This window comes from Cricetulus griseus (assembly GCF_003668045.3).
Source record: "Cricetulus griseus strain 17A/GY chromosome 1 unlocalized genomic scaffold, alternate assembly CriGri-PICRH-1.0 chr1_0, whole genome shotgun sequence".
NCBI lineage: Eukaryota > Metazoa > Chordata > Mammalia > Rodentia > Cricetidae > Cricetulus > Cricetulus griseus.
In genome coordinates, this window is record NW_023276806.1 from 187,034,495 (window position 1) to 187,060,167 (window position 25,673).

Below are 25,673 nucleotides of genomic sequence, written 5' to 3' on the forward strand. Positions count from 1 at the left end.
TATAATTTTCCAAGTTTCTAGATTTTTAAATTCCCAAGTTAACTCTTTGGGGCATGGTCCTTTAAAATTAGAGTAGCAAGCTCTTCAATTCACAGCAGTTTTTCCTTTTTTCCTTTTTTTTTTTTTTTTGGTTTTTCAAGGCAGGGTTTCTCTGTCCTGGAACTGGCTCTATATACCAGGCTGGCCTTAAACTCACAGAGATCCTCCTGTCTCTGCCTCTCGAGTGCTGGGATTAAAGGGATGCATGCACCACCACCGCCTGGCAGTGGTACGTTTCTTTACCCCAGAAGTTGTTTGGCATAGTTTCAAAAACTTAATACTCCTGAACCACTTAGACAGCTTAGCAGATTAAAGGAGCCTGCCACCAGTTTGCTCTCTGGGACCCAAATGGCAGGAAAGAATTTCTTTCCATGGTTGCCCACTGATCTCCACAACCTCAACAAGGCCTATGAATCCCCCATCCCCACAAAGAAATGTAACAAAATTTAAGTGAATACTGATAACCAATTTGTTATATTTATGCAGTAATGGTGTATATTTATGCAGTAATTAATAGCACCATCTTTTGTACCATGCAAAATTGTTTAGTGGTAAATACTTCACGCCTATATAATAAATATATGTGATGAAATTCACCTTAAATTTTTCCTGTTCCAAGTTATTTTATAGCTAAGTACCAGATCATGTTATTCCTCCCAGACATTTCAAAACCATCCCAGCTACTCACTACATTATGTATCACGAATACCAAACAAGAAGTCATTTTTGAAGAAATTATTCTCAAGTTACTTATAACAGAAAGTCTATATTCTGTGTAGTACACTGGTTTAAGTTCTCCTTTACAATTTTTGGGACTGTTTTGATCCCTACAACCACCTCAGTCTGCACTGTCAGGAGCTGGGCAGAATCTAGTTGGTTCATTATCTACATTCAATGTTTCCAGTATCTTCAAGAATTCAAATAAACCGATTAGTATATTTTTTTTTCCCTTTCTACCTGGAATATTTTAGGCAATAACGTGAACCATGGAAATCTAAGCTAATGGGCAATACAATGTATACAATGTACAGTGCTTAGTTTTTGATATGTTTAAAGTCTCACTTGAAATTATTTCCAGTGATAAAGCAAATGATATTCATTACAATTATGACCATAGTATGTAAAATAAATCACAAGATTTTATTGTATAATTTGTAACAGCTACTCAATTCTGTAAAAAATTATAAACATCATCTTAGTATTTACATATGGTTCTAGCAACAAAGCTGGCAAAGAACAAACCAAAACCAAAAAGCAGACTCCTAAGAATTATATATGTATTTATAAAAATTCCAAGAATAAAACTGTCACTTCTGAAAAACACATTAAATACTAAAATCCAATGAATGTAGAAGCTGAAGGGGAAGAGAAAAATGTTGAGAGCAGACTACTTGAATTTTCATCCTCCCAAACATCTAAAACATCACATAGCCCACTGTTTTCAGTGTAGCTGGTAAACCCCAAAAAATCTGATTTCTCCCCGCTTGTTTGAAAAAGGTCCAGTAGAGACTGTACTGGTGACCCACAAGTTCTGTCTTCACACATAGGAAGAAACTCAGTTCTTTTTTTATCCAATTCAGCACTTGGGTCCACATTTTTTTTCTTCTGCCCTAATAACAGTCTCACTTTCCGCTGGATCTTACCACAAGGCAAGTTATCTGTATTCTCCGTGTCACACTCATTGGGCTGCTGAGGACCACAGGATGGCGTTCCGGCCTTCACTGTTAGCTGTTCTTTTGATGTATTTAATGTCACCAGATCAGAATCATGACCAAACACAAAATGAAGGTCCTTTTCTTGTAAATCTTTTGCTGAAAAATGTGTAGTATCTGCTGTTAATTTTGGTTGGGGTAGACTATTTTCTGGACTGAGATGAGAAACTTGTACACATGACCGTGGCACACCTACAGAGTCACCAACCCTCTGTTCTAAATCATTTCTATTAATAATTAATTTATGTTCAGAAACATCAAGAATTCCTTCCTGTTCATTTTTACATGGAGGTAGCTGTGTAAACTTCTGTTTTATGTCAGGTTCACTGGCATTTAACATGCTGGCTGCTTTCTCATCACGTCCTTTCAATCCCGTTGAAGAGTAGGACATGGGTTCTGAAGCCAACACAAGCCTTTGTTCAGGTTTCTGGATATCTTCACACTGAAAAATCTCCTCAGGCAGTTGTCCATTACTTTCTACCATGTCCTTCTGGAAAATGGGCTCCAACTGTAGCTTCTCCTTTGGTTCAGTGTTTTTCAGGACATTTGCAGAAACAGAAGAAAAGGAGCCAACGCTGTATTTTATTCTTTAAGAAGAAAAACAGAAAAATTCAGAAGTTAGAAATTAGTCAAACTATGAGTTTAAGAAACTGATTTAAGATATGCCAACACAAAAATCTTAACATTTACTTCAGCCGTTTTAAAAGTAAAACTCAAAACTCCAGTGTACCCACTTCCCTTCCACATCCTTCTCCCTCCCCAAGATAGCAACATCCAGAACTTTGAAGGAATCACGAGGAATTAAAATGACATGAGTCATGTAGCCAAAGGGAGACAACAGGAGCTGAATCTGACCTGACTTGGTTATCTTGAGAAAATATCAGCAATTTAGTGCTTTAGTTTATATTAATTAATGTACATTTTACTAGTTATGTTTAATCAACAGAAAGTTAAGTATTTACTGGAAACTGAAAGCAGAAACACACAATATCAAAGTACACTATTTATTTGTATTTCTAAAAGTAAAGTAGTCCTTCAAATTCACACAAATATATATGAATCAAAACTCTTCTTCATGTAGAATCTTGGAATACTTGGGATACTAATTTCTCTTAAACAATCCCAAATGATGTATAAATAAATGAATGAGAAGTTAACTGGTCACCAGTTACATTCTGAATTATCTATCACAAGAAACAGTGAGCAATGCACAATTCACCAGTCTTTACAACCAGAATGGTTTCCTCTACTTATGTTGTTCACCCTTTAAGATTCTTTTTGAGCCTCATCCACGAGGCCCTAGAGGTTTGATCCCTAAAAAGCAAAGCAAAACCAAAATGGGGACTAGAGTTTCTTTAAACAAATGGACGATAGCACTAGTCCAACTGTAATTTCAGAGATATTCATGAACTGAAAAGTAAAAATGGCACTGATAAATGACTAGGGAATGACTATTAAAAACTAAAGTTTTAAGTTTTCAGTTAGCCCCACATGACCACATCAGTAAATCAGCCATGAAGTTTCAGCAGAGCACTACAGGAATCCAGGATCTAAAGATGCAACACCCCTGCTTACTCTTCAGAGGCTGGATTCAGTATCACAGCTCTTTAATCTTTATGCCTTAAGGATAGGATAAAAATAGATAACCGAATTATCAACTCTACGGTACATACATATGAAAGCATTTCTAAAATTTTATGAGAATAATATAATTAGGTCCCAAATTGTCAGTGTGTAGTTACTGGAAACAGAACAGCACTGTATTCACACTTCAAAATTCTGCCAATGTCCTAGTTTGTAATCAACATTTTTAATCTGACAATAAGTTTCATGGTTCGACAGCAGAGGTTGACAATGTCACCTACTGCTCATATCTGGTCTTCAATTTAGTTTCTTAACTAATGTTTTGCTGGAATATAGCTATGTTCAGTAACTAAGCTGAACAGAGGCCACTGAACTCTTTCAGTTCACAAAACCTAAAATATCAACTCTATACTGACCTTAATAGAAAAAATTGTGAACTCCCTTTCAAAACCATGTCAGAGGGAGACTAAGTACCTTTGGTGGCAGGGAAAAAGAAGGGAAGAAGGTATTAGTTCTAAACCATATTTGTCATGTTAAAAAAAAAATCTATATTCCTTCTAAGAGCAGATAAACTTCAGAATAAGTTTTAGTTTATACATAAAATAGCTTTACAACCCAAGCAGAACTTGGGCAAATTAATTACCTTTTCTTTTTAGGTGTGTCTCTCTCATATTCCACAAAATCAAAAACTAACTTAGATACAATATCATCAACAACTTGATACTGGTTACTCTGTGCGAAGTTTTTGTGTTTCTCACTCAAAAGGTGCTAAAACAAAACAAAAAGCATCATAAAACTGCATTCAATAATTACATCAATTAAATAAATTCCAAATCAAATAAACACTGTCATTATATATGTCTGAATCAATTCTATATATGTGTATCTATTTTTTTCTCTATATATATACATAAAAAAAAAAAACCATATCTCAAACTCAGCTAGGAAGCACAGTAGGAACTTCACTCACAGGCACTGTGCCTCAGTCTGTAATCACTGCACTTGGGAGGCAACGGTGGAAGGACAGCTGTAAGCTTCAGGCCAACCTGGGACAGACAGTTACTACCCCTACTTTACTAAACCAGCATAATTACAGACTCTATTTTAAATATTTAACTTTACACCCACAGAGTAAGTGTAGTACTCACCCCCCATCATTTGAAACAGATGGGGACCACAGAAAAAGACAAACTGAAAATTCAGAGAACAAGTGATTGTGTGGTGTCCAGTAAACATCACAGAAGAGGTCAAAGATTGAAAGAACCAGAGAAACAGGAAGTCTGCTGTGAGACAGCATCTCCTAGAAATGACACTCAAAGTCTCCACGATAGCTGTCCAATCACAGAGTAAGAACAACATCAATATGCATGCCAAGATGGAAGGTAGAAATCTCATAGGACCCCAACCCTAGACAAAGAACTACAGGCAAGTAAGGAATTTCCAAGAAGAAATAAGTCTTCCCAGGAAGAGCACACCAATTGGTTATCTTATACAAAGTGGTCAGCCTGGAGTTGTATGCAAACAAGTAACATTTTATGGATTGAAGAGAATACATAAATAAGTCAACAATTTTTAAGGAGAGCCCATGAATTGTGAGAGACAGCAAAAGGTAGTAAGTGGGATTGATAGGGGTTGGAGAAGGGGGAAATGATGTATTTATATTTTAATTTAAATATTTTTAAAAGGACTTTATCTCGGCTAAACATGGGGGTGCACACCTTTAATCACAGCATTCGGGAGGTAGAGACAGGTGGATCTCTGTGAGTTCGAGGCCAGCCTGATCTACAGCCAGGGCTACACAGAGAAACACTGCCTCAAAAAGAACCAAAAGAAGGGGGTGGGGGTAGGGGAAAGACCTTTTGTCAAGACAAAAAGAATGACCTTTAGCAATCCAGTAACATACTAGTGTTTTATAAAGCACCTTTTCATCTACGACTGCATGTAATTATCAAGGTAGGGCTTATAGAATTAAATGAAGTCTTTTAATATGCAAGAACTGAAAACCTGTAAGAATCTAGAAGAGTTTAAAAACAAACTAGAGTGCTGCAGAGCTGGCTGAGCAGTTACAAGCACTTATTGATCTTCCAAGACTTGAAGCTTGTTCCCAGTACCCAAATGTGGTATCATAATCACCACTAGCTCCAGTCCCTGGTAATCCAATTGCCTCCTTTAGACTCTACACATGCGCCATATGCTCGCACACAGAGTCATGTAAAAATAAACCTTAAAACTCAAAATCTATGACAAATGCTACAAAGTATATTATTACAAAAAGACGCATAATTGAAGAAATATCCAGGTATGAGCAAACAAATGTGCTCATTACATACTGATCACAACAGAGAGAAAACTTTTTCAATCTTAAGAGTGATTAGAAGGAAAAACAAGCTGGGCATGGTAGCACACATCTTTAGTCCTAGCAGCGGCAGATAGATGTAGATTTCTGTGAGTTCAAGGCCACTTTGGTCTACAAATGATGTTCCAGGACAGCCAGGACTGTTACACAGAGAAACTTTGTTGGGGGAGGGGCAAAAAATTAACTCATCCTAGTTACAAATACATATAAACCTATTTCCTTTGCCAGCGACACAAGCTAATAAAGGTATGGAATGTTTGCTTTACCTCCAGTACATAAAAATATTTGCATGCATTTGTGCACAGACCTTGTCTGTGATTCCTCAGGTGCTGTCTACCTAGACTCATCAAGTAAAGCAGACCAGCAAATCCAGCAATCAGCCTGTCTGCCCCAGTGTGCACAGCATCGTGCCTCTGGTTTTTATGCATGCTTTGGGGATCAATCTTAGTTCCTTTATAAGGAATTAATTGACGGAGACATCTCTTAAGTCCTCAAAAATATTTCCTAACTCAAGTCTCTTGGCATGTGTAGAATCATAGTAATCTCAAAAACATAAAAAAACAAGGTATTTTTTTTTAAAAAAAGATCTCAAACCTAAAACCCTTCAGTCCATGCTTCCAAAGTGCTGTGATTACAAAAGTGACCTACCCAAATCAGCTTCTTTAAATTAAAAACAGACAAACAGAACAAAAACCCTATCAAAGTCATGATCTTAAATTTCAATCTCAAATCTACTTCCACAAATTTACTTTCTTTGTGGTAACAAGCAGACAACTTTCCTTCTATCCCTACATTTTCTGAGTATCACATTAGGACCTCAAAGATTAATAAAAACAAACATTCTAGATTACTCTGTTCTCCCAATGCCAAGTAATTTCAAAAACATTTTTTTTTTTTAAGTTTCAAAACATAGAAGGAAGGGGGGGGACTTTGAGATATATTAGCTTTGGAGTCAATGTAATTTTAAACTAACTGTATTTTCTCCTTTACCATGTAAACAAAAACAAAACAAAACCACTGGTAAGTATTAATAGATTTTGTAAAATCCATATATATCTGAATATGGTTCTTGTTATGTTGTTCATGTTGTCCTAGAAATTATGCATTCAAATATTCATCCCACCTCAAATACTCATCCTGAGTATTTGAAACTAAAATTGTAATTTGTGCACCACTACATCTGTCTATCTTCTCTTAAAAGTTAAGCATTCAAATACTAACTGCTAAGATTAATAAGCACTTGCTATGCACTAAACTTAAGGGCACACAGACAGATTGCTAGTGATTCTAAAATTCTTATTTATCAGAGTACAAACTCCAATAGGCCCCATCTTTAAAAACTACCTTTATCTAATATGCTCTCGAAAGTCTTGTCTTTTGCAATTATTCAGACCAAAAACATAACTTTTCACTTATCCACACCTCTCAACCCAGAATTGTGTAAACCCTTTCAGTTTTATCCTTGAAGTGTTTCAACAACCTGGTTGAGCCTCAAGAACTCCCATCCTGCTTGGTACAGGCCATCATACCACTTCTGGATGGCTCCCTGGCTGATTTCAGTCAATATTGAGAAATTTGGTTACCTAGCTTTTCTGTAGTTCTACTTAGACGTCACTTAGTTATTTCTTTGCCAAGTCCAAATAAAAAGCAAAAACTCAGCCCTGCTTTGTTTCTCCTGCACTGACCTAATACCATCTATCAACATAGATTTTTGTTATTTTTATCTTATAGTTATATACTGAGTGCTCCATAGAAAGCTACTGAATGAATAAAAATTATTTTTTTCAATGTTGATTTCCCTCCTCGGGTTCTTAAAATTCAAGTGCTTCAGGCTAAAGATGCAGCAGTGCCAATGCATGCATGCACCATAATGTGCAGAGTGCTGGGTTCCATCCCTATCATAAAACATTTGGGAGCTGTTTCTATCAAAGAATATATTTATAATTACCATGCTTCAAACTACAACCAGAATAGTAAGGTAAGACTTAAACATAAAAATATATGTAGGCTTTTAGAAAGACCAATCCTGAGGGCAAAATGACATTTACAGTTTCAAGATCTTCGTATTTCTGTAAGCAACATTCACAATATCCTTTTTTTCTCTTTTCCTTCAATTGGAGTTGAACTGGGGTTCCACCACATTTATCACCATCCGTATTAGGTCTAGTGATAAAAAAAAAAAAAGGCAACAAAATTAACTGCTAAACTCAATGAATAAAATTTATTTTCTTAAAACTATCACATGCAGAATCTGCTATAATCACAGTCTTGTAAGAGCAAATATCTTTAACTGCATTTCAAGAAAAAAAAAAAGTAATACTCCGAAGAACAGTTCAAATGGTCAAGTGAAAAAAGTTTCATTATTTGATCTCCACTCTCATCTAAAATTTCTAAATAATGCACTTAGATTCAGATTAAACATAGCATAGATGCATTAAAAATATACACAGGAAAAACAAGCACACATACAACTACCATAGCACAAAATGTGATTTCGATACCCCAAATGTTTATGAAAACAAAAAAGCATTCCTTCTAAAATCACTAACCTGGGTTTAGGCTGAGCTTGCTTTTGGACGCTGGATGGCTTCTCTATGTCAAATGGGCTGCAAGGCTTGTGCGTAGCATAGTTTATAGAAGGCACACTGGTCAGCTGAAGGTAGAATGGCCTGTAAGACCTAAAGGAATAGAGGCATATACTGGAGTTTCTCCTGAATCAAAGAAAAGTTTAAAGCCTTGTGTTTCAAAAATCATGTAGTACACCTCAATCTTAAATAAACAACAGAGACCTGATAGGGCTCACCTTCTTTTCAAAGAACCAGTTTGGAGCCCCTCCCCCGCCTTGGGTCCCTCTCTGTGTAGCCCTAGCTGTCTTGGAATTCAACCAGGCTGGCCTCAAACTCACAGAAATCTGCCTGTTTCTGCTACCACTGCCTGGCTCGTAGGCCTGCTCCTTTAACAATTAAAAAGCTTTAAAATTGAAAATAATTTTTCATACAATATTCTGATCAGTCAGTTTCTTCTCCCTCAACTTCTCCTAGATCCTTGCCACTGAAAAGTACCATTTAAAACATACAAAAACACCTACCACCTTAACTATTTGAAACTACAGTTGAGTCACATTAAAACCTGAGTTATAGAATCACCATCCCATTCACTGTATCAGCCTTGGTTTTCAACCTTGCTAATGCTGCGGCCCTTTAATACAGTTCCTCATGTTGTGGTGACCCCAAAACCATAAAACTATTTTTGTTGTTGCTTCATAACTGTGATTTTGCCGTTGTTATGAACTGTAATGTAAACATCCGTATCTTCCAATGGTCTTAGATGATCCCACTGAAAGGGTCATTTGACCCCCCTCTCAAGGGGTCGCTTCGTCACAAGTTGAGAACCACTCACTACTCTAGATAGTTTCAAATAAACTGTACGGTTTAGTCACATGAAGCATTAAGCTGTGAATTCACTACCCATTCTCTACAGTTCTTACCTTGCAAAAACCAGAACCCTACTCATTGAACAATAACAATTTCCCTCCAGCCCTTTCCAACTATCAGTGACTGAATCCGAATATTCTGGATGCTTTATACACATGGGATAATGTAACCTCTTAGGATGATGTCTGGAAGGCTCATCCGTGTTGTGGCATTTCGGAATTTCAATGTCTTTAATACATTCTACTGACAGAATATACACAGACATTTATCTTCCACACTTCATTTATCCATACTGAGGTAATAGATAAATACACTGAGGTTGCTTATAACTTTAGGCTATTTCTGTTTCTTAGATACACGTGGAACTATCCTAAAAGAATTAATGAAGTCTCACTGTGATTTGGATTTGCATTTCTCTACTATATTTTATTTTTTCCTTTTGAGCTGTACAGATGATTTTTGTATTCTGGATACTAACTCCATATTAAATATATGACTTGCCTTCTTCCATTTATTGGATTAATCTTTAATATTGCTGTCTTGGTTAGAGTTTCTATTGCTATGATAAAACATCACAATGAAAAGCATACATGTTCTAATCACAGGCCATCATGAAGAGAGGCAGAGCTGAAATTTAAGGAACCTGGCAGCAGAAACTGAAGTAGAAGCCATGAGGGAACATGTTTACTGACTTCCTGCCCATGGCTTAATCAGCTTGCTTATTTTCTTTTACCATTATAATAATTATTTTTCTTTTGGTTTTTTGAGACAGGTCTCACTCTGTAGCTCTGACTGTCCTGGAACTAGCTCTGTAGACCATAATGGCCTCAAGTGCAGAGATTTGCTTGCCTCTGCCTCCCTCATGCTGAGATCAAAGGCGTGTGCCACCTCTGCTCAGCTTTTTTATTATTTTTAATGTATTTAATTTTCATTTATTTGTATGTGTATAGATGTTTGCCTAAATGTGCACCTATGCATCATATGCATCTGTGCATCATATGCATGCAGTGTCCAGAGGCCAGCAAAATGCATCCCATCCCCTGGGCCTGGAACTGGAGCTACAAATAACTGTGAGCTGCTATGTGGGGGCTGGGAAGCGAAGCCTGGTCCTCTGGCAGATCTGCCAGTGCTACTAACCACTGAGTCATCTCTCCAGCCTCAAGCCTGTTTTATAAAATCTACGACCACATGCCAAGGTGGAACTACCCACACTATTAAATCTTCTAGTGCAGTCTATGATTATAGGATATCTGACCCATTACCTAATTTTGTGACAAGATATTCCTATGCTGCTTAGGATGGACTAGAAGTTCAGATCCTGAAGTTGCAGGCATCAGACCTTGGCCTGGCCTAATTTTAAACTGCACCTTTTCTTCACAATAATACTGTCAAAATTTTTATATGTCTTAAAGATTTTATTATTTATTTGTAGATGCATGTGTGTGGGTGCCATGGACACCAGATACCCTAGAGCTGGAGTTATAGGTGACTATGAACTACTCAACAAGCATGCTGGGAATTAAACTGACGTTATCTGGAAGAACAGCTAGCATTCTTAACCGCTGAGCCACCTCTCCAGCCCCATAACACATTTTAAAAAGAAGTTTTCAATGCTTTAGTCACTTCAGTGAACACCCAAGAAAATTAGCTATATTCAACTCGGCCAAGGAAATAGCCAGAAAGCTAAGAGAAACTAATCTAACTTTTTTATACCAAACTAACTTACCTCTGTTTATTGATTTCATTAAGATTATTTCAGAAAACCTAACAGTTTGGAAAGCTATTATGGTAGATGTCATATTTAGGTTTTATATTCCCAAGTAATATCTATAATTTTCCCCACAATTATAGGGGGAAATCTTTAGTAATTGTTCAAAGTCTTTAGCCACAGTGATTATTTAAAATAATAAAATATGAGATGATTTTATGATTAACCTAAAGCAGATATTCTGAATTTAAATCTATAATAAGATGAAACTAAATTTAGTCTTTGAACATAAATGAATTAATGCTCTAGGCACATCACTGTCATATAAAGGAAATAAACATATTAATGGGAATAAGTCTAATCAGATTTTTCTCTGTAATACCAACACAACTTCCTACACACTAGACATTGACACTTACCGGTTCACATCTTCAACCTTTAAAAAAGGCTTTTTGAGTCTCCCTGCTTGAAAAGAGAATACCATTAGACACTTACAGATGGTACTTAAAGACTTTACTGTGGGTAAAATCCCCTGGAAATCATTTGATACCCACAGAGTTGAAAGGTGTAGGCCTCAGGTAAAATAGTTTCCAACATCATCACCCCAACCTGATCCAGCATACTTTGAGAATTTGTTTTGTTCTGTGAGACAGAATCTCTCTACTGCAGCCTAGGCTGGGCAGGAACTTCTCATACTCAAGCCTCAGTCTCCACACTGTTGGGATTAGACATTTGCCATCATAACCAGCCAAATATTCTTAAACTGATTGGCTCTGGTATTTTCACAATGTAAAACTATCTCAAAGCACTACCGTTTCATGTTCATCATAGTAAATAGGTTTGATCAGAACCCATTTTTTGTTGTTTTTGAAAATATTAATTTGGGAGCTGGAGAGAGAGAGTTCAGCAGTGAAGATCACATAATGCTCTCATAGAGGACCAGAAAAATTCAGTTCCCTGTACCCACATCAGTTGAGTCACCACTACCTGTGACCCCAGCTCCAAGGGATCCAACAACCTCTTCTGGCTTCTTTGGGTACCTGTACTATGTACACATATCCCCTTCCCACAAACACAATAAAATAAATATCTTAAAAAACTATTAATATCCTGGCAGTGGCAGAGCACACCTTTAATTCCAGCACTCTGGAGCCAGAGGCAGGTGAATCTCTAAATTTAAGGCCAGCGTGATATACAGAGAGTTCCTGGACAGCCAGAACTGTTGTACAGAGAAACCCTGTCTCCCAAAACAGAACAAAAAACCCGAACAACACAAACAAAAACCTAGTAACATGGGATAGGATAGTGTTAAATGTCCTCAGACTATCACAGAGTTCCATGTTCTCAAGATTACTAAAAAGTCCTTGAATAAATCATTTAGAGGATTAATTTATCTTAGAAAATCTTTGTAAGCATATACATTTGGATATACTGGAGATTGACTCTAGGTCAACATGCACCTGGGGTAAGTGTTCTACCACTGAATCAAGAGTCCTAAGCTTCAATCTTCATATATTTTTTTTTCTGCTCTCTAAAAGAAAATTAAACATTGTATTAGAATACTTACTTCTCGCCTTTTGTATTGTAGTGCCAGCTTTTTTTCCCTTTAAAAAAAGAAAAGATGCAGTGAAAACACTGGGTTTGAAAACAGCAAAAACTTCACAGACAATTGTTCAGTACCTTCAAGAGAAAATTCACAGGGAAAACACTGTATCAAAGTGGGTGGTTATTTCTGGGGGAAGGGGGGAATCTTGCTTCTTAAAATCAATTCAATCAAATAAACTGAATAGCACGCAAGAACTAAAGATAGAATTCAGTTCTACTTTACAGTCTTCCTTGGAGGCTTGTAGTGCTGGTATTGAACTTGGGTCCCACAGTCCTAGCTATATCTTTAGCCCTTGCACTCTAGATTAAATTTTAGCCCTCAACATTAATTAATGAGAACAAGGTATTGTTAGCAGTTTAGACCTAGGAGAAACAAATAGTTACAATTCACTGATTATATCTAAACTCTGGATAGCATTCAATAAGCAGCTAGGTAGGTATACAGGCATTTTACAGGAGGGAGCAGATTGTGAAGATCATGTTAAACGTGGACCTTCAGTCATGAAGGTGTCTGAGTGAATGAGTCAAAAATTAAACTAACTACATCTTTCTCACTAGAGAAATAACAAAAGATGCTCCAAAAACCCACAGAAGTCTCTGAATGTTTTCTTTCTTCCAGTTGTCCTGAGGGTACATTCCAGGTATAAACATAGTATGGGCAGTGCTGTGGGTACTATGGGAAATCCCCAATTTCTTACCAGAGTAGCTGGGAAAGGGACCTTTGAACAGAGGATTCAAGGAGCACGCAGAAGGGGCATCCCAATCCCCTGTGTACATATACACATGCACTGAGCAGAACTCAGCCTTGCACATGTTATTGATAGATCCAAAGTGCAAGATAGAAAGAGCTTTGAAAGTGGAACTAAGATTTAATCACTGCCCAAATCTCAGATTAACTCCTATGTAGTGTGTGTATAAAACAACCCCAATGATGCATAGAAGTCTTTGAAAACAGATTAGAATGCAACAGATTAGAATGACTTCATAACCACAAAATTAAGACAGAATTTACAGTCTGAATAAAACCTGAATAAATATAGGTGTTCAAACAACAGTAATGGCAGCACAGTGGCACACATCTTTAATCACTGCACTTGGGAGGCAAAGGTAGGTGGATTTCTGTGAGTTCCAGGACAGCTAGAACTATACAGTGAAACCCTGCCTCAAGAAAAACAAAACAGACAACAACAAAAATAACAGTAAAAACAAAATCAGTTTTGCCTAACTATTATACTAGATATGGAGTCTGCACAACACTGACAGTATCTTGTGTGTACTGAAAATTTACCTGACACATAAAAGTTCACACACACACGCATGCATGCTGAACAGAAATTGTAGAACTGAAAACTATGGCACTTATGATACAGAATTTACTGTGTGGACTCAATACCAGAATGCAAGTGACAAAATGAAGTGACAGTCAATGTAAAGATAATGAGTAACCATTCCCAATTGGAAGAGGGGAAGAAACAAAAGATAATCAAAACCATCAGAACCTCAGATGTATGTCCCTAGTGTTACTGGAGTTGTAGAAAACGTTAAGTTGCCTATTATATTACATAAAATGACCAAAATTACCAAACTACTTTTGTCTCCATCACTTTTTTTTTTTTTTGGTTTTTCAAGACAGGGTTTCTCTGTGGCTTTGGAGGCTGTCCTGGAACTAGCTCTTGTAGACCAGGCTGGTCTCGAACTCACAGAGATCCGCCTGCCTCTGCCTCCCGAGTGCTGGGATTAAAGGCGTGTGCCACCAACGCCCGTCCTCCATCACTTTTTATGTACTCTCTCAACTTTATTTTCTTTATATCCAAGTTGCTTAAGGATTGAATGTTGGAAAAGGAAACCACAAAAGAATGATCTGAAGAATAAGAGAAATCAGGAGGAAGCGAAGAGATGAAGAGCTCAAGGAAGGAATGGCCAACATTAGGAAAACCAACACAACTGGCTTTTAAAAAAAAGTTTCAAAATGATCTGGTAATCTCTTTAGGCATTTCATAGCTTGTCAGTTGAAAATGAGGAAGAAAAGTAGGAGCAGACATCTGCTAAATTTCAAGAAGATGGATTATGAAGATTGAACAGTAGTTAGGGGTGTAAGATCAAGGGATGGATAGAAAAAAAACCTTCTGTACAGAGGCTTCAAAGATGAAAGCAAAGAATGTAAAGACTGATGGCAGGAGACCATTAGGACAGCCACAGCGTAAAACTAATAGCAAAAACCTTACACTCAGGCTAACTGGCTAGACTGCACAGGATTTACAGCATTTCTATCATTTAGAGCAAATAAAATGTGTGTTTGGATTTTCTTACATAATAGGTTAATCTGAGTATTCTTCTACAGAATAAACAAAAGTATCTCTTAAAAATAGCGGCATCAGCTGGGCGTTGGTGGCGCACACCTTTAATCCCAGCACTCAGGAGGCAGAGGCAGTTGGATCTCTGTGAGTTCGAGGCCAGCCTGGTCTCCAGAGCGAATGCCAGGATAGGCTCCAAAGCCACACAGAGAAACCCTGTCTCGAAAAAACAAAATAAGATAAAATAAAATAGCGGCATCAAAAAAGAATGAAAAATGTATGCCATTACCCCAGAAACAATTTTCACTTCATGAATATAAGCTTCAAGGCAAATGATATACAAACATTATATAGGCATACCCATAAAATATTCTGACAAAGTATATTTGACTTATTAGGACATTACTCATAGATACATAAATTAAAAGCAAGCTATCACTTTTAACAGTACTTTAAAAATGTAGAAAGCAACATACCGAATCCCTCACAGAAGTACTTGATTTCTTGAGTGAACATAACTCTTTCTTCTTCTGTTCAATGTAGTATCTAATGTCTTTATTGAAAGAAGGACTGAAGATTAGCAATTTACCTTTGGAATTAAACAATGATATCTTAAGTGGCAGTAAACTTAGGTTAAAGGTTTACCATTGGAGTTACCCCCTACTATCAAAATTTTTACTATGCAAAGTTAAGAACTAAGGGACAGACAACAAATATTACCAAAAGATCCTTACCATCAATATGAAGAATCTTTACTCCCCATGTTAAGGCATTTGATAATATACTATTAGCAGGAATAAAATCCTGTAAAACAATGAAAAAACCAAGTTTACAAATCCATATAAAATTTTAATGCCTCTGAAGAAACCTCTTGCATAAATGTCCCTAAAGAATTACAAGAGTAATGAGGACCTTGTTTTATATTTTGGCATTTTATTTATTTATTTATTTATTTTCAAGACAGGGTTTCTCTGTAGCTTTTGGAGGCTACCCTGGAACTCTCTCAGTAGACCAGGCTGGGCTTGAAATCAGAGATCTGTCTGCCTCTGCCTCCAGAGGGATGGGATTAAAGGCGTGACCCACCACCACACAGCGGCATTCTTAAATCCATCCCAATTAATATATTGCTGTTTTGTCCGAGACAACATCTCACTTTGTAGCCTTGGCTTGCCTGGAGCTCAGAAGTCTGCCTGCCTCTGCCTCTCAAGTGCCAGGAATAAAGGTGTGCTCATTATGCCTAGTTTAACAATTATTGTACAGTTCTAAAGCAAACTTTGGGTGTCCAGTAATGTTTGAGATGGCCACAAGATGGGGGTGTTTCTCCAGGAAAACTAACTTCTGCTTCAGATACAATGAGATGATGGCTTAATTTAACCTTTTCTCATTAAAAATTTAAAGAGTATCTCCAGAATATGTGCAACTTTAATAAAAAATTCTGTGTGTGGTGTGTACATGTCTGTGTGCATGCAAAGGCTGGAGGTCAATGCCAGGTGTCTTTTTTTCAATTACTCTCTACCTTTTTAAACAGGGTTTCTTGCTGAACCCAAAAGTCATTAATTCAGACTGGCTCTCCAAAAAAACTCCAAGGCTGAGGATTTGAGGTACCTGCTGCCATGCCTGGCTTTTTACTTTTTATGTGGATTCTGGGCATCCAAACTTAGCTTCTCATGTTTTCATGGCAGGCATTTTACCAACTTTACTGTCATCCCCAAGTTAATTTCTTTTAATTACATTTACTTATTCTACATGAATTCATGTCTTTGTGCACGTGTGTAGGTGCACACTTGGAGATCAGAGGGCAATTTGCATGAATTAGTTCTTTCCTCCACCATTTGGGTCCTAGGTATCAAACTAAGGTCACTAGTCTTGGCTTTACCCACTGAGACATCTAGCCAGCCGACAGTTTAATGTTTAATAAAATAAAACTGGGTGTGGTGGTACATATCTATAATGGCAGCACTTGGAAGCAAGCTATATAGCAAATTTGAGGCCAGCCTGAACTACATGAGAATCTGTCTCAGATCAATCAAATAATAAAGAAGCAAAATATGCCCTACATTTTTTCCCCTTTCCCCTCCCTGTCCCTGCATGACATGATCTCCTGCCCTGGCTGGCTTTGAACTCAATTAGCTGAGGAAGTCCTTAAACCTCTGATCCTCTACCTCCCTAGTGCTATGATAATAGGAGTATGCTGCTATGCCTGGCTTACAAAGAGCTGGGGGTTGAGCCAAGGACCTCATGCATGCTAGACCAGCACTGTCCTAACTCAGTGAATTTACTCACATGATCCTTGACAGCTTTTTCAGCTAATAACTTCCCTCGGCTCAAACATACCTGTAAGAAGACCAAGAAAACAAACATAAGGTTACAGTACTTCATCAGAGAAAGGATTACAAAGGGGAAATCATTAAAGTAGATAAATTTCTCGATGGCTATGAACACAGCAAATATATGGTCAAAAGTGACTTAATTATTCTCTTGGCAAGACAGATTACTAAAACTATCCTTTTCCTCCCCCCCCAGTGGTGAAAATAACAAAACATACCAAGAATAAAAAAGAACCTGAATGAGACCCAAGAAGGTCAATTCTCTAGTAAATTTGTAACTATTAAATTAGCTAGCATCCACTGAAATTTTAAATCTACAATTTTCATGCTCACAATTTAGATTTTACTCTTTTCCTTTTTGGTGGCACAGTCTACCAGGCATTTTACAACTCAGCTTTATCTCCAGTCCTTCTAAGACCTTCATTTTAGATACGTCTCACTGAGTGGTCTAGACTGGCCTTGAGATTGCAATCCTCTTGTTTCACATCCCCAGGAGCTGGGATAGCAGGCCTTGTTTTGTATTAACCGAAGATTTAAGAAAAATAAACTTTAGCAGCCAGGTGTTGGTGGCGCACGCCTTTAATCCCAGCACTCAGGAGGCAGAGGCAGGCAGATCTCTGTGAGTTAGAGACCAGCTTAGTCTACAAGAGCTAGGACAGCCTCCAAAGCCACAGAGAAACCCTGTCTCGAAAAACCAAAAAAAAAAAAAAGAAAATAAACTTTATACAAAATTATTTCACTTTTAAACTAGGACAGCTTGGAAAGTAGCTGAAGGCTATGAGCGAATAGAGAGCCTGTTGCTAGTATATGACCTTCTCTCCAAACAGCACAAATGCACAAGCCTATTTCTTTTTCTCAAGTTATCTCCACTGCAACTCATGTTACCTTTTTTCTGTATTTAAACTGCTTTTATATGGCTACCACAGATAAGGAAGGTATGTTTCAAATGGCAACTGAATTACATGTCAGTCTAACAATTTGGATACATTAAGCATTTTATCTCTCACTCTCTTCTCTAAGCATTTAGACCAATTAGTTTGTCCTTCCTTTTGTCTTCCAACTTAATGGCAATGATTTGACAGGGGTGTATTGCCACTATTTTTTTTTTAAGCATGGATTATAACTTATTTTATGCAAGGTGTCAAACAGAATACTTTTGTAGGCTGTGTACATCACATGGTCTTTGTCACAAAGACTAAATACTACCTAAAGCATGAAAGCAACCCTAACATTTATACAATAATTACACAAATACTTTCTACATATCACAAAATATTGTTTCGAGTTTTCCACCAAGCTCTTGGATGTATAAAATCATGCCTAACTTGTCGGCTTTGTGAAACAGGCAGTAAGCTGGAAGTGGGCAGTTTGCTTTTCTCTGCTTTGAAATCTTTTAAAGTTTTTATTTTTATTTTTTTTTCATGAGAATGACTGGCTATTAACTTTCATTGTAAATTATTCTAAACAGAAAAGCTACCCTCTAAAGAACAAGGATATATATTTTAGGAATCAAGGTACAACTTGACTACACTATATTATTAAAGAAAAATAATCAGCTTTCAAAATGACAGCCAATGTTAACAATAGTGAGAAAGCCACAGAGCTTTGACTTTATAACCATTCCATCTATGTGCTATAAGCTTGCAAGTGAAAGCCCAGAGTCAGGTGTGAGGGCAAACATCTATAACCCCAGTACCTGGGAGACAAAGGAAGGAGGGCTGAGAATTTTGAGGTCAGTCTGGGCTACATAGGAGTTCCAGATCAGCCTGAGAGGATTACATAGTGAGATCTTGTCTCAAAACAAGAAAACCATGAGATCCACTTTCCTATAGTCTCAAAGCATATATACCACACTTACTCTGTCTGGAGACTTAAAGGAACTTCCATCATGGCTGGGATGAGGTGAGGTGGTTTCTGCAGTATATGCAGACTCTGGACTTGGTACAGGAGAAACTTGACCCAGTGTTTGTGCATACTTTGCTTCCTTTTTATTTGAAACAAGATAACTGATATCTTTGCTGAGAAATTCTTCAACTCGCTAAAAGAAAAAAAAAAAAAGCACTTTTAATTGAAACTCCAAAGCTATTTAAAAACATCGCACAAATTACAATTTGATGTAATCTAGTATCTTACAAATTGGTATTTCCAGTATTTCTGGGGCTAACCACCCAAAACGCAATTATAACCAGGCCACCGAATTTTAAATTTTACTTAATCTTAATGAATTAACTGGTAATCACAGTTCTAAATCATTAAGTTTGTAACATTCTAAGGCTTAAACATAGCAGAGAAAAGAAACCCTTTACTATACAAGCATAAAACTGTTGGAAGAAAATGTCCCAGCATGCTTTGTAGTACCAAATTCAATGTTATTAAAGATCACTCATCACTCAGAGGAAGAATTAAAGTAAGTCTAATAACACCAGTAGTACCATTAAATAACTGACATGAAGACTAAGAACTAAGCCGAAACAACAAATACTCTGTAAGAAGACTTTGTAAAAGCTCTATCTAATCTCTACAGTATTCATACCATGGAAGACAACAACACCACCCTCAATGGGCTGGTACTTGTTGCCAAGAATGACTTGAGTTTGATCACCTGGCAGAAAGGGAAAACCAACTCCTGCAGCTCTCCTCTGAGTTCCTCATTTTTAGGCCCTGCTCTCCCAGGTTCATGCTGCCAACCAGACCTTTATGTTTATCTTTCTCCAACTGCTTTATTATAGTCTGTTTAGAAACAGGCCTATCCTTTGTCCTTTTTCTTTAAATAGGGTCTTACTAAGTAGCCCAAGATGGCATGAACCTTTGAACTCATGATCCTACAGCCTTAGCCTCCCAAACCCTGAGATTATAAGCAAGCCTGGCTCTATGTCCTTGCATGGTTTTGATTTAGCTATTTTCTGTAACACTATAAAGTTTGCTATGTGTGAAAATTGACTACAATAAGTCAGTGGTTTAATTATCATGACTCTTCTGTACAAATGAATAGGATATTAACATGTTTTTATTAAGACTAGAAAAAAAAACATACAGAATGTAGTCAATTAAATGAAGACATTTTTGGGGTGATCTGAAGCAATAAGTCATAAAAAGGATAGAAATGCTATATAAAACTAAAAATTGGGGGAAAATATAACCTTTTGATAAAATTAGCGTTTGGATGTAAGAAATGAACCAACTTCACTGAATTATATAAGAATGATAAAGACCAGAACTAAGTACTTTTCTCCAATAAGAAAGTTAGTGAAGTGTGTAAGTCAGCTCTCTTTTCACCATATGCGTCCCAAGGATCACACTCGGGTCACCAGGTGAGGCAGCAAATGCCCTGCCTTGCAAGCTACCTCATTGGCTCAGTACTTTTCCCTAGGGGGAGAGTGCAGATGCAATCTCCATTAATATAAATTATGCAGCAGAGCCTTTTTGCATTTGAGGAAATCACAGGGTCAGTACATCTGTACTGGTATGGATAAGCCTCACCTTGGGAAAATCATCATGATCATGGTAACTCCCCTAGCACATAAGTATAATATTACATATTACATTTTTAATATGTTCACTGAGCTATTTGAAACCACTAATGGTAAAAAATCTGACACATACAGAATCAAATCTTCCTTAACTATATGGCAGACGTAATTCAAAATGTTTCTTGAAAATACGTTAGGAAGTGCTGAAGCTGGGAGAGAAAGAAAGGGTTAGTGGAAGTGATTCCTGTTCCAGTGGTCACACTGCTAACTTAGTCAAAGCTTCTTTTACAGATTTCCCCACACGAGGCTTATAGACAGATTGTCTGAAGCATCTACTGCTAAAAACACAAAGTTAACACATTGGGCAACGTAACTGAGAAAGCTATGAAGCAACTATTAGCCACCGAGAGTTAAAGAGTAGTGGCGTACCACACTACTCTGGGAATTAGACTAGCAGACAGTACTCTGATTCTAAAGCAGAGGGGTCTTTACACATACCTAAGGCGCTAAGCACATCATTCCCTTGAAAGGACATAGTCAATGATGGCAGGTCTATCAACCAAGACCTCTAGAAGTGCAACTATATGGGCCATTATGATGAATGCCACCATAAATACGTGACAATAGTGGAAAAGGAGGATGCTCAGGGGAAGGGACCTAGTTAAAAAGAGAGTGAGCAAGACTCGAACGACAAGGACGGATAATGGGGGTAACTAATTATGATGTAATTTGTGTATGAAAGTAACTGACGAAAAATAAAAAAATGAAATTCCTTCAAAACAAATGAATATGAAATTCTTTTCATATTCAAAGTAAAATTCTATTTAACCCCCCACAAAGAAAGTAGAAAAATTTCAAGGGCAAGTAAGTAAAATATCATATCAACAAAAAATTCTAAGGAATCTGAAATTTCCAGATTGGAAACACTCAAACTTTCAGAAACTCAAAATTCCAGTCCAGCAAAAACCTCTGAAACAGTAAAAATCCCAATAACCTCATTTGCTGGAACTTAGGCAATATCAACATTACACCTAAGAAATCTTTTAGACTTTCGACAAAGTTTTTTAATCATCTAAATAATGTATGTAAGAGGGAAGACAACTATTACTTCAAAACTGTTCCCTCAATGACTGGCTTCTGTTGACTCAGCAGTTACACACACACACAGTATATTTTTGAGGGTTTCTCAGTTTAATAGCTCTGTAGACCAGGCTGGCCTCCAACCTAGAGATCCACTGGCTTCTGCCTCCCAAGTGCTGGAACTAAAGACGTGTGCCACCACTGCCCAGCACTATTTTAACACCTAACAGTCCTGTGTGGTCCCCACCCCACCCCTAGTATCAGTCAATAAGTTCGTGCTATTCAGGAAAGCAGTTCACTAGGACCAAGGACTCTCTTCCCTTTATACTTAACCACTTATCGCAGTTACTTACCAGGTTACGAAAAGCTAAAACATGTTTTCTTTGCCTTTGGTTTTGGGACTTGAGCATAGAAAATCTTGCACATGCTCAGTAGGTGCTAGACCACTGGGTTACACTCCCAATCCCCAAATTCATCACTAACAAAAAACAATTCATAGTTTTTAGGCTGCTATTGATTAAATGGCTATAGATTTCCAAAATGATAGAGTTTGAGCCTAATTTTTTATTTTTTTGTGAGTGCAGTTTTCACTTACCCCACCGAGATCCTTTATGTCCTTTTGTAGTTTTTCACATATGGTAATGGAAGGCAAGTCAAGGTAAAATATTTTTCCACAAAGAGGCTTATATTTGGATTTTTCCAGCCTATTATCAGTTTTCAGGGATTTCAAAGATGGTCTGTTCTTTTCATTTTTGTCTTGGATGCCACCTGTGATTACAAAAACAATCAGGTAATGCTTTATACAGACAAAAAAATTTAACTGCTTAGAAAATGTTCAACAACCTTACCACAGAAAGGAAAACTTGTTAGTCATACCAACTTAAGGAGTTGGGTTCTAAATGTACTGCTGAATATCACACTTAGGATGAAGGCAAACTGCCCTGCATGCTTCCCACAAATTCTGTACTGGAAAACAAGAGCTCAATCCGCAGGTAGTACATTATTTATTCCTTTTCATGTATGAAGGCAGGGAACTCTATATAAAGCCTTCCTGAAAACCTCACTTTCTCAGGATGTAATAAACTTCAGGTAGGTATTGGCTCAAGTTATTTACTGATGCCAGCAGGGCTGGGAAACAACACAGGTGTTTCAAATTGTAAAAACTTATTTACCTAGGCAAAAAAAGAGAAAATTATCTAGAATAAGCAACCTAACCCTCAAGGTTTACTGTGTGCTACAATTACGGCTTCACAGTTTTGTCCAGTACTAAAAAGAACTAAAAATGATTTAGGTTCACACACTGTGTTTACACATTAACAACTTAGGCCCCCTCAGGACGTCGTGGCTGCTCATCTCCTTTTACTTTAAAAACAGATGAGAATCAACCAACTCCCAAGAACTTTTCAAACACAACCTGCATTTTTTTTTAATACTACCAGGTTAACAGACACGCACGTTATCTCTCTTAAGGAGAACTTTACACCATTATTTTTTTTTAATTTTAGACGACACAATACAATTGAAATGCAAGTGGTTTTTTTGTTGTTGTTCGTTTGTTTTTTGTCTTCTAACACAACCTGCATTTTTTTTTTTATACGACCCGGTTAACAGACACGCACGTTATCTCTTAAGGAGAACTTTCCACCATGAATTTTTTTTTTTTTTATTTTTAGACGACACAATGCAATCGAAATGCATGTGTTATTTTTTTGGTTTTTTGTCTTCACGTGTCCGCGAGGTTGAAATCCACACAGTCTGAATGACGAGCCAAGGAAACCGACAGTCACAAACGGAGCGGGGCCTCGGCGGGGACGCATTGTCTCCGGCCTGCAGCCCGGGCGGGGGACGCGGGGGACGCGGGGTCGCGGCTGTGGCCGCCGGCAGAGCACGAGGGGCCCGGCCCGCGCCGTCAGCTCTCGGAGACCCAAAGCCTTCAGGGCGCCGAGGCCCCGGCGGGAAGGCTCCGGGGAATCTACGGCGGCACCGGCCGAGCAGGGAAGGATTAAAGGGACCGGGGGGGAGGGGAGGGACGGGACGGGACAGGGCGTCCATACCCGGGAGCGGAGCTTTGCTGTGGATCCTCATGGTCTCCAAGTTCATGGCAGCCGCCCGGCACCTACATGCTGGGTCCGCACCGGACCCACCCGCCCGGGCCTCCGCGGTGGGCCGAGAGCCGGTTCCGGCGCGGAGCCTCCGAGCAGGAAGGGGCTGAGGTACCGACGTGCGAGCCGCGGCGGTTAAAGATTTGAAATCGCGTCACGCGACCTCGGCGCCCAGGCGCGCTCCCCGCCCTCCCTACGCTGCGCCGGCCGCTAGCACGCAAGCTCCACCTGCCGGGCCTTCCGCGCCGCGGGCCACGCCCCCCGCCCATGACTCCGCCCCTGCCCCGCCCCCAGCGCGTAGGCCTGACCGCCTCAGACACCCCTCCTCTCCCGGCTCTCCCGGGTCCCCTTGGAGTTCCCGCGGCGCCGCGCTGCAGACTCGGGAGTCGGGAGCAGCCCGGGCCGTGGATGCGGGCGGCCTCGCAGGCCCATGGCTGTCATCACCGGCTAGGCTGGCTGGGAACCCCGCCTTGCAGTCGCCTCGCCACCAGGTACGCCGCTGAGCCGCGTGAGGGACGCGGGCCCCGGCTCCGGGCTCCCGCCGACCTGCAGACAGGCCGCAGAGGCCTTCCTGTCCTGGGTGGCCGGGGTGGCCGGGGTGGCGGCGACACGGGGGTCCACCCGTCCGACCCTCGCTGCCCTTTGGGTACTTTGGTTCTGTCCAGATCCGTTCTTTCTGTCTGTGTGTATGATTAATTAATTTATTTATTTTGCAACAATAAAAGAATGGAAAATGAAGTGTCAGGGTTTTTTTTTTTTTTTCACCTGTAAAACGGTAACGATAAGGGGTTAATGGTCAAGGCGGAATTGAGACGTTTGTGATTTGTTTTAATCTTGCTTTACAGATGAGAAAATGCCCCCACAAAACTTGTTTTGAATATGCTTCTGCTTGTTAAGTACTGCGTTGCATGTCTTCTTAACTCCTGGCCGTAAATGACACTCCTTACAGTTTTATTGATTTCTGATACAGACCAGTCAGTGCAAATAAGAATATTGAAGCACAGACGAGTGGTTTTTTGAGATTGCTAGGCAAAATAGGACACCAAGACGGATTAGGATAGCCGGAGGAAATGGTTTTGTTTTGAACAGCATCGAGCTCGGAGCAGCTCTCACGGAAGTGTCTGTCTTTATGAAACTGTTTATTAGGCAGTTGGAGATACGTGTATTCACAAGAAAAGTGTGGGAGCGGGAGCCGGGAAGGGCGCATACGCACGAAGAGGCATACAGCTTGCCTAACAGATCTTGAGAAGGAGGAGGTACACAGTTTGAGCGTTTTGACATTTTGGGGGCAAAAGTCAATTTTCAAAATGTAAGCTTCAGAAGGAACACGGAATTTCCATGTTTGTGAAATGGTTTAAATGTTTGGGAAACATTAATACAGACTAGAATGGAAGCATGAGGGAGGGGTGGAATGCCCTGGAGTAGGTAGAGAATGTGAGAAAGAGAAGCAGGCAGAGGGGAAGGTCCTTTGCTGGGAGAGAGGGAGGCGCATCAGCTGAAAGAGAACTGGGAGCAAAACTTAAGGGTGGGAAGTCTGGGATTTTCTCACAGGACTGAGGTGGTTCCAGCTTCGACAACCTATAGGAGTTGGATAATTTTGAGGCTCAGTTTCAGTGTGTGAAAAGGGGACAATAGTTCTTATCTGTTGTGGGAGTTAGGTGGAATGTTCTTGAAAGCACAGGACATGGCCAGGCACAGTAAGAGCTCTTTAATTGCTGTCCTTCTCATTTGCCTTGCACAACTTCTCCATTCCCAAGACAGTTCCAAATGGCTATAACCTGAAACGTAGGCCTATGGTTTTCATGTGTCATTCATTCCCTTAATGGCAGTTTGATGATAATATAGGTAAGTAAAATTTGAATGGTAATATAGTTAAGTACTAGTTTAAAACTGTGAATCTGAAGTCACTGCTTGAGCAAACTGTTAAAAAAAATGCCAGTAAAGGAGTGATAGATAGAAGGG

General features: G+C 38.8%; 2 protein-coding genes and 1 non-coding gene across 6 annotated transcripts in view; 1 reads left to right on the forward strand and 2 right to left on the reverse strand.

Annotated features, from left to right (window-relative positions):
* Positions 1 to 1,155: 1,155 nt before the first annotated feature.
* On the reverse strand, positions 1,156 to 23,741 carry Dbf4 (DBF4 zinc finger; the record flags this gene model as incomplete). The annotated part of the gene is given in 12 exon segments (NM_001246771.1): positions 1,156 to 2,338; positions 3,979 to 4,103; positions 7,740 to 7,854; positions 8,241 to 8,369; positions 11,253 to 11,298; positions 12,401 to 12,437; positions 15,209 to 15,285; positions 15,467 to 15,536; positions 17,016 to 17,066; positions 18,918 to 19,097; positions 22,205 to 22,377; positions 23,664 to 23,741. Coding segments are annotated over 12 exon segments (2,016 nt in total). The 3' UTR covers positions 1,156 to 1,371.
* On the reverse strand, positions 20,431 to 20,587 carry LOC113832870. Its single transcript, XR_003480340.1, has one exon. It is a non-coding gene; the product is annotated as a U1 spliceosomal RNA (small nuclear RNA).
* Positions 23,742 to 24,022: 281 nt separating the features above from the next.
* Positions 24,023 to 25,673, forward strand: part of Slc25a40 (solute carrier family 25 member 40) — a 28,104-nt gene continuing 26,453 nt past the window's right edge. For 2 of the 4 annotated variants that reach the window (XM_035450762.1, XM_035450763.1), the window contains exon 1: positions 24,023 to 24,202. The gene's annotated coding sequence lies outside the window, so the exon portion shown is untranslated. The remainder of the gene's footprint in view (positions 24,203 to 25,673) is intronic. The other 2 variants (XM_027391547.2, XM_027391548.2) reach the window with 1 other exon arrangement.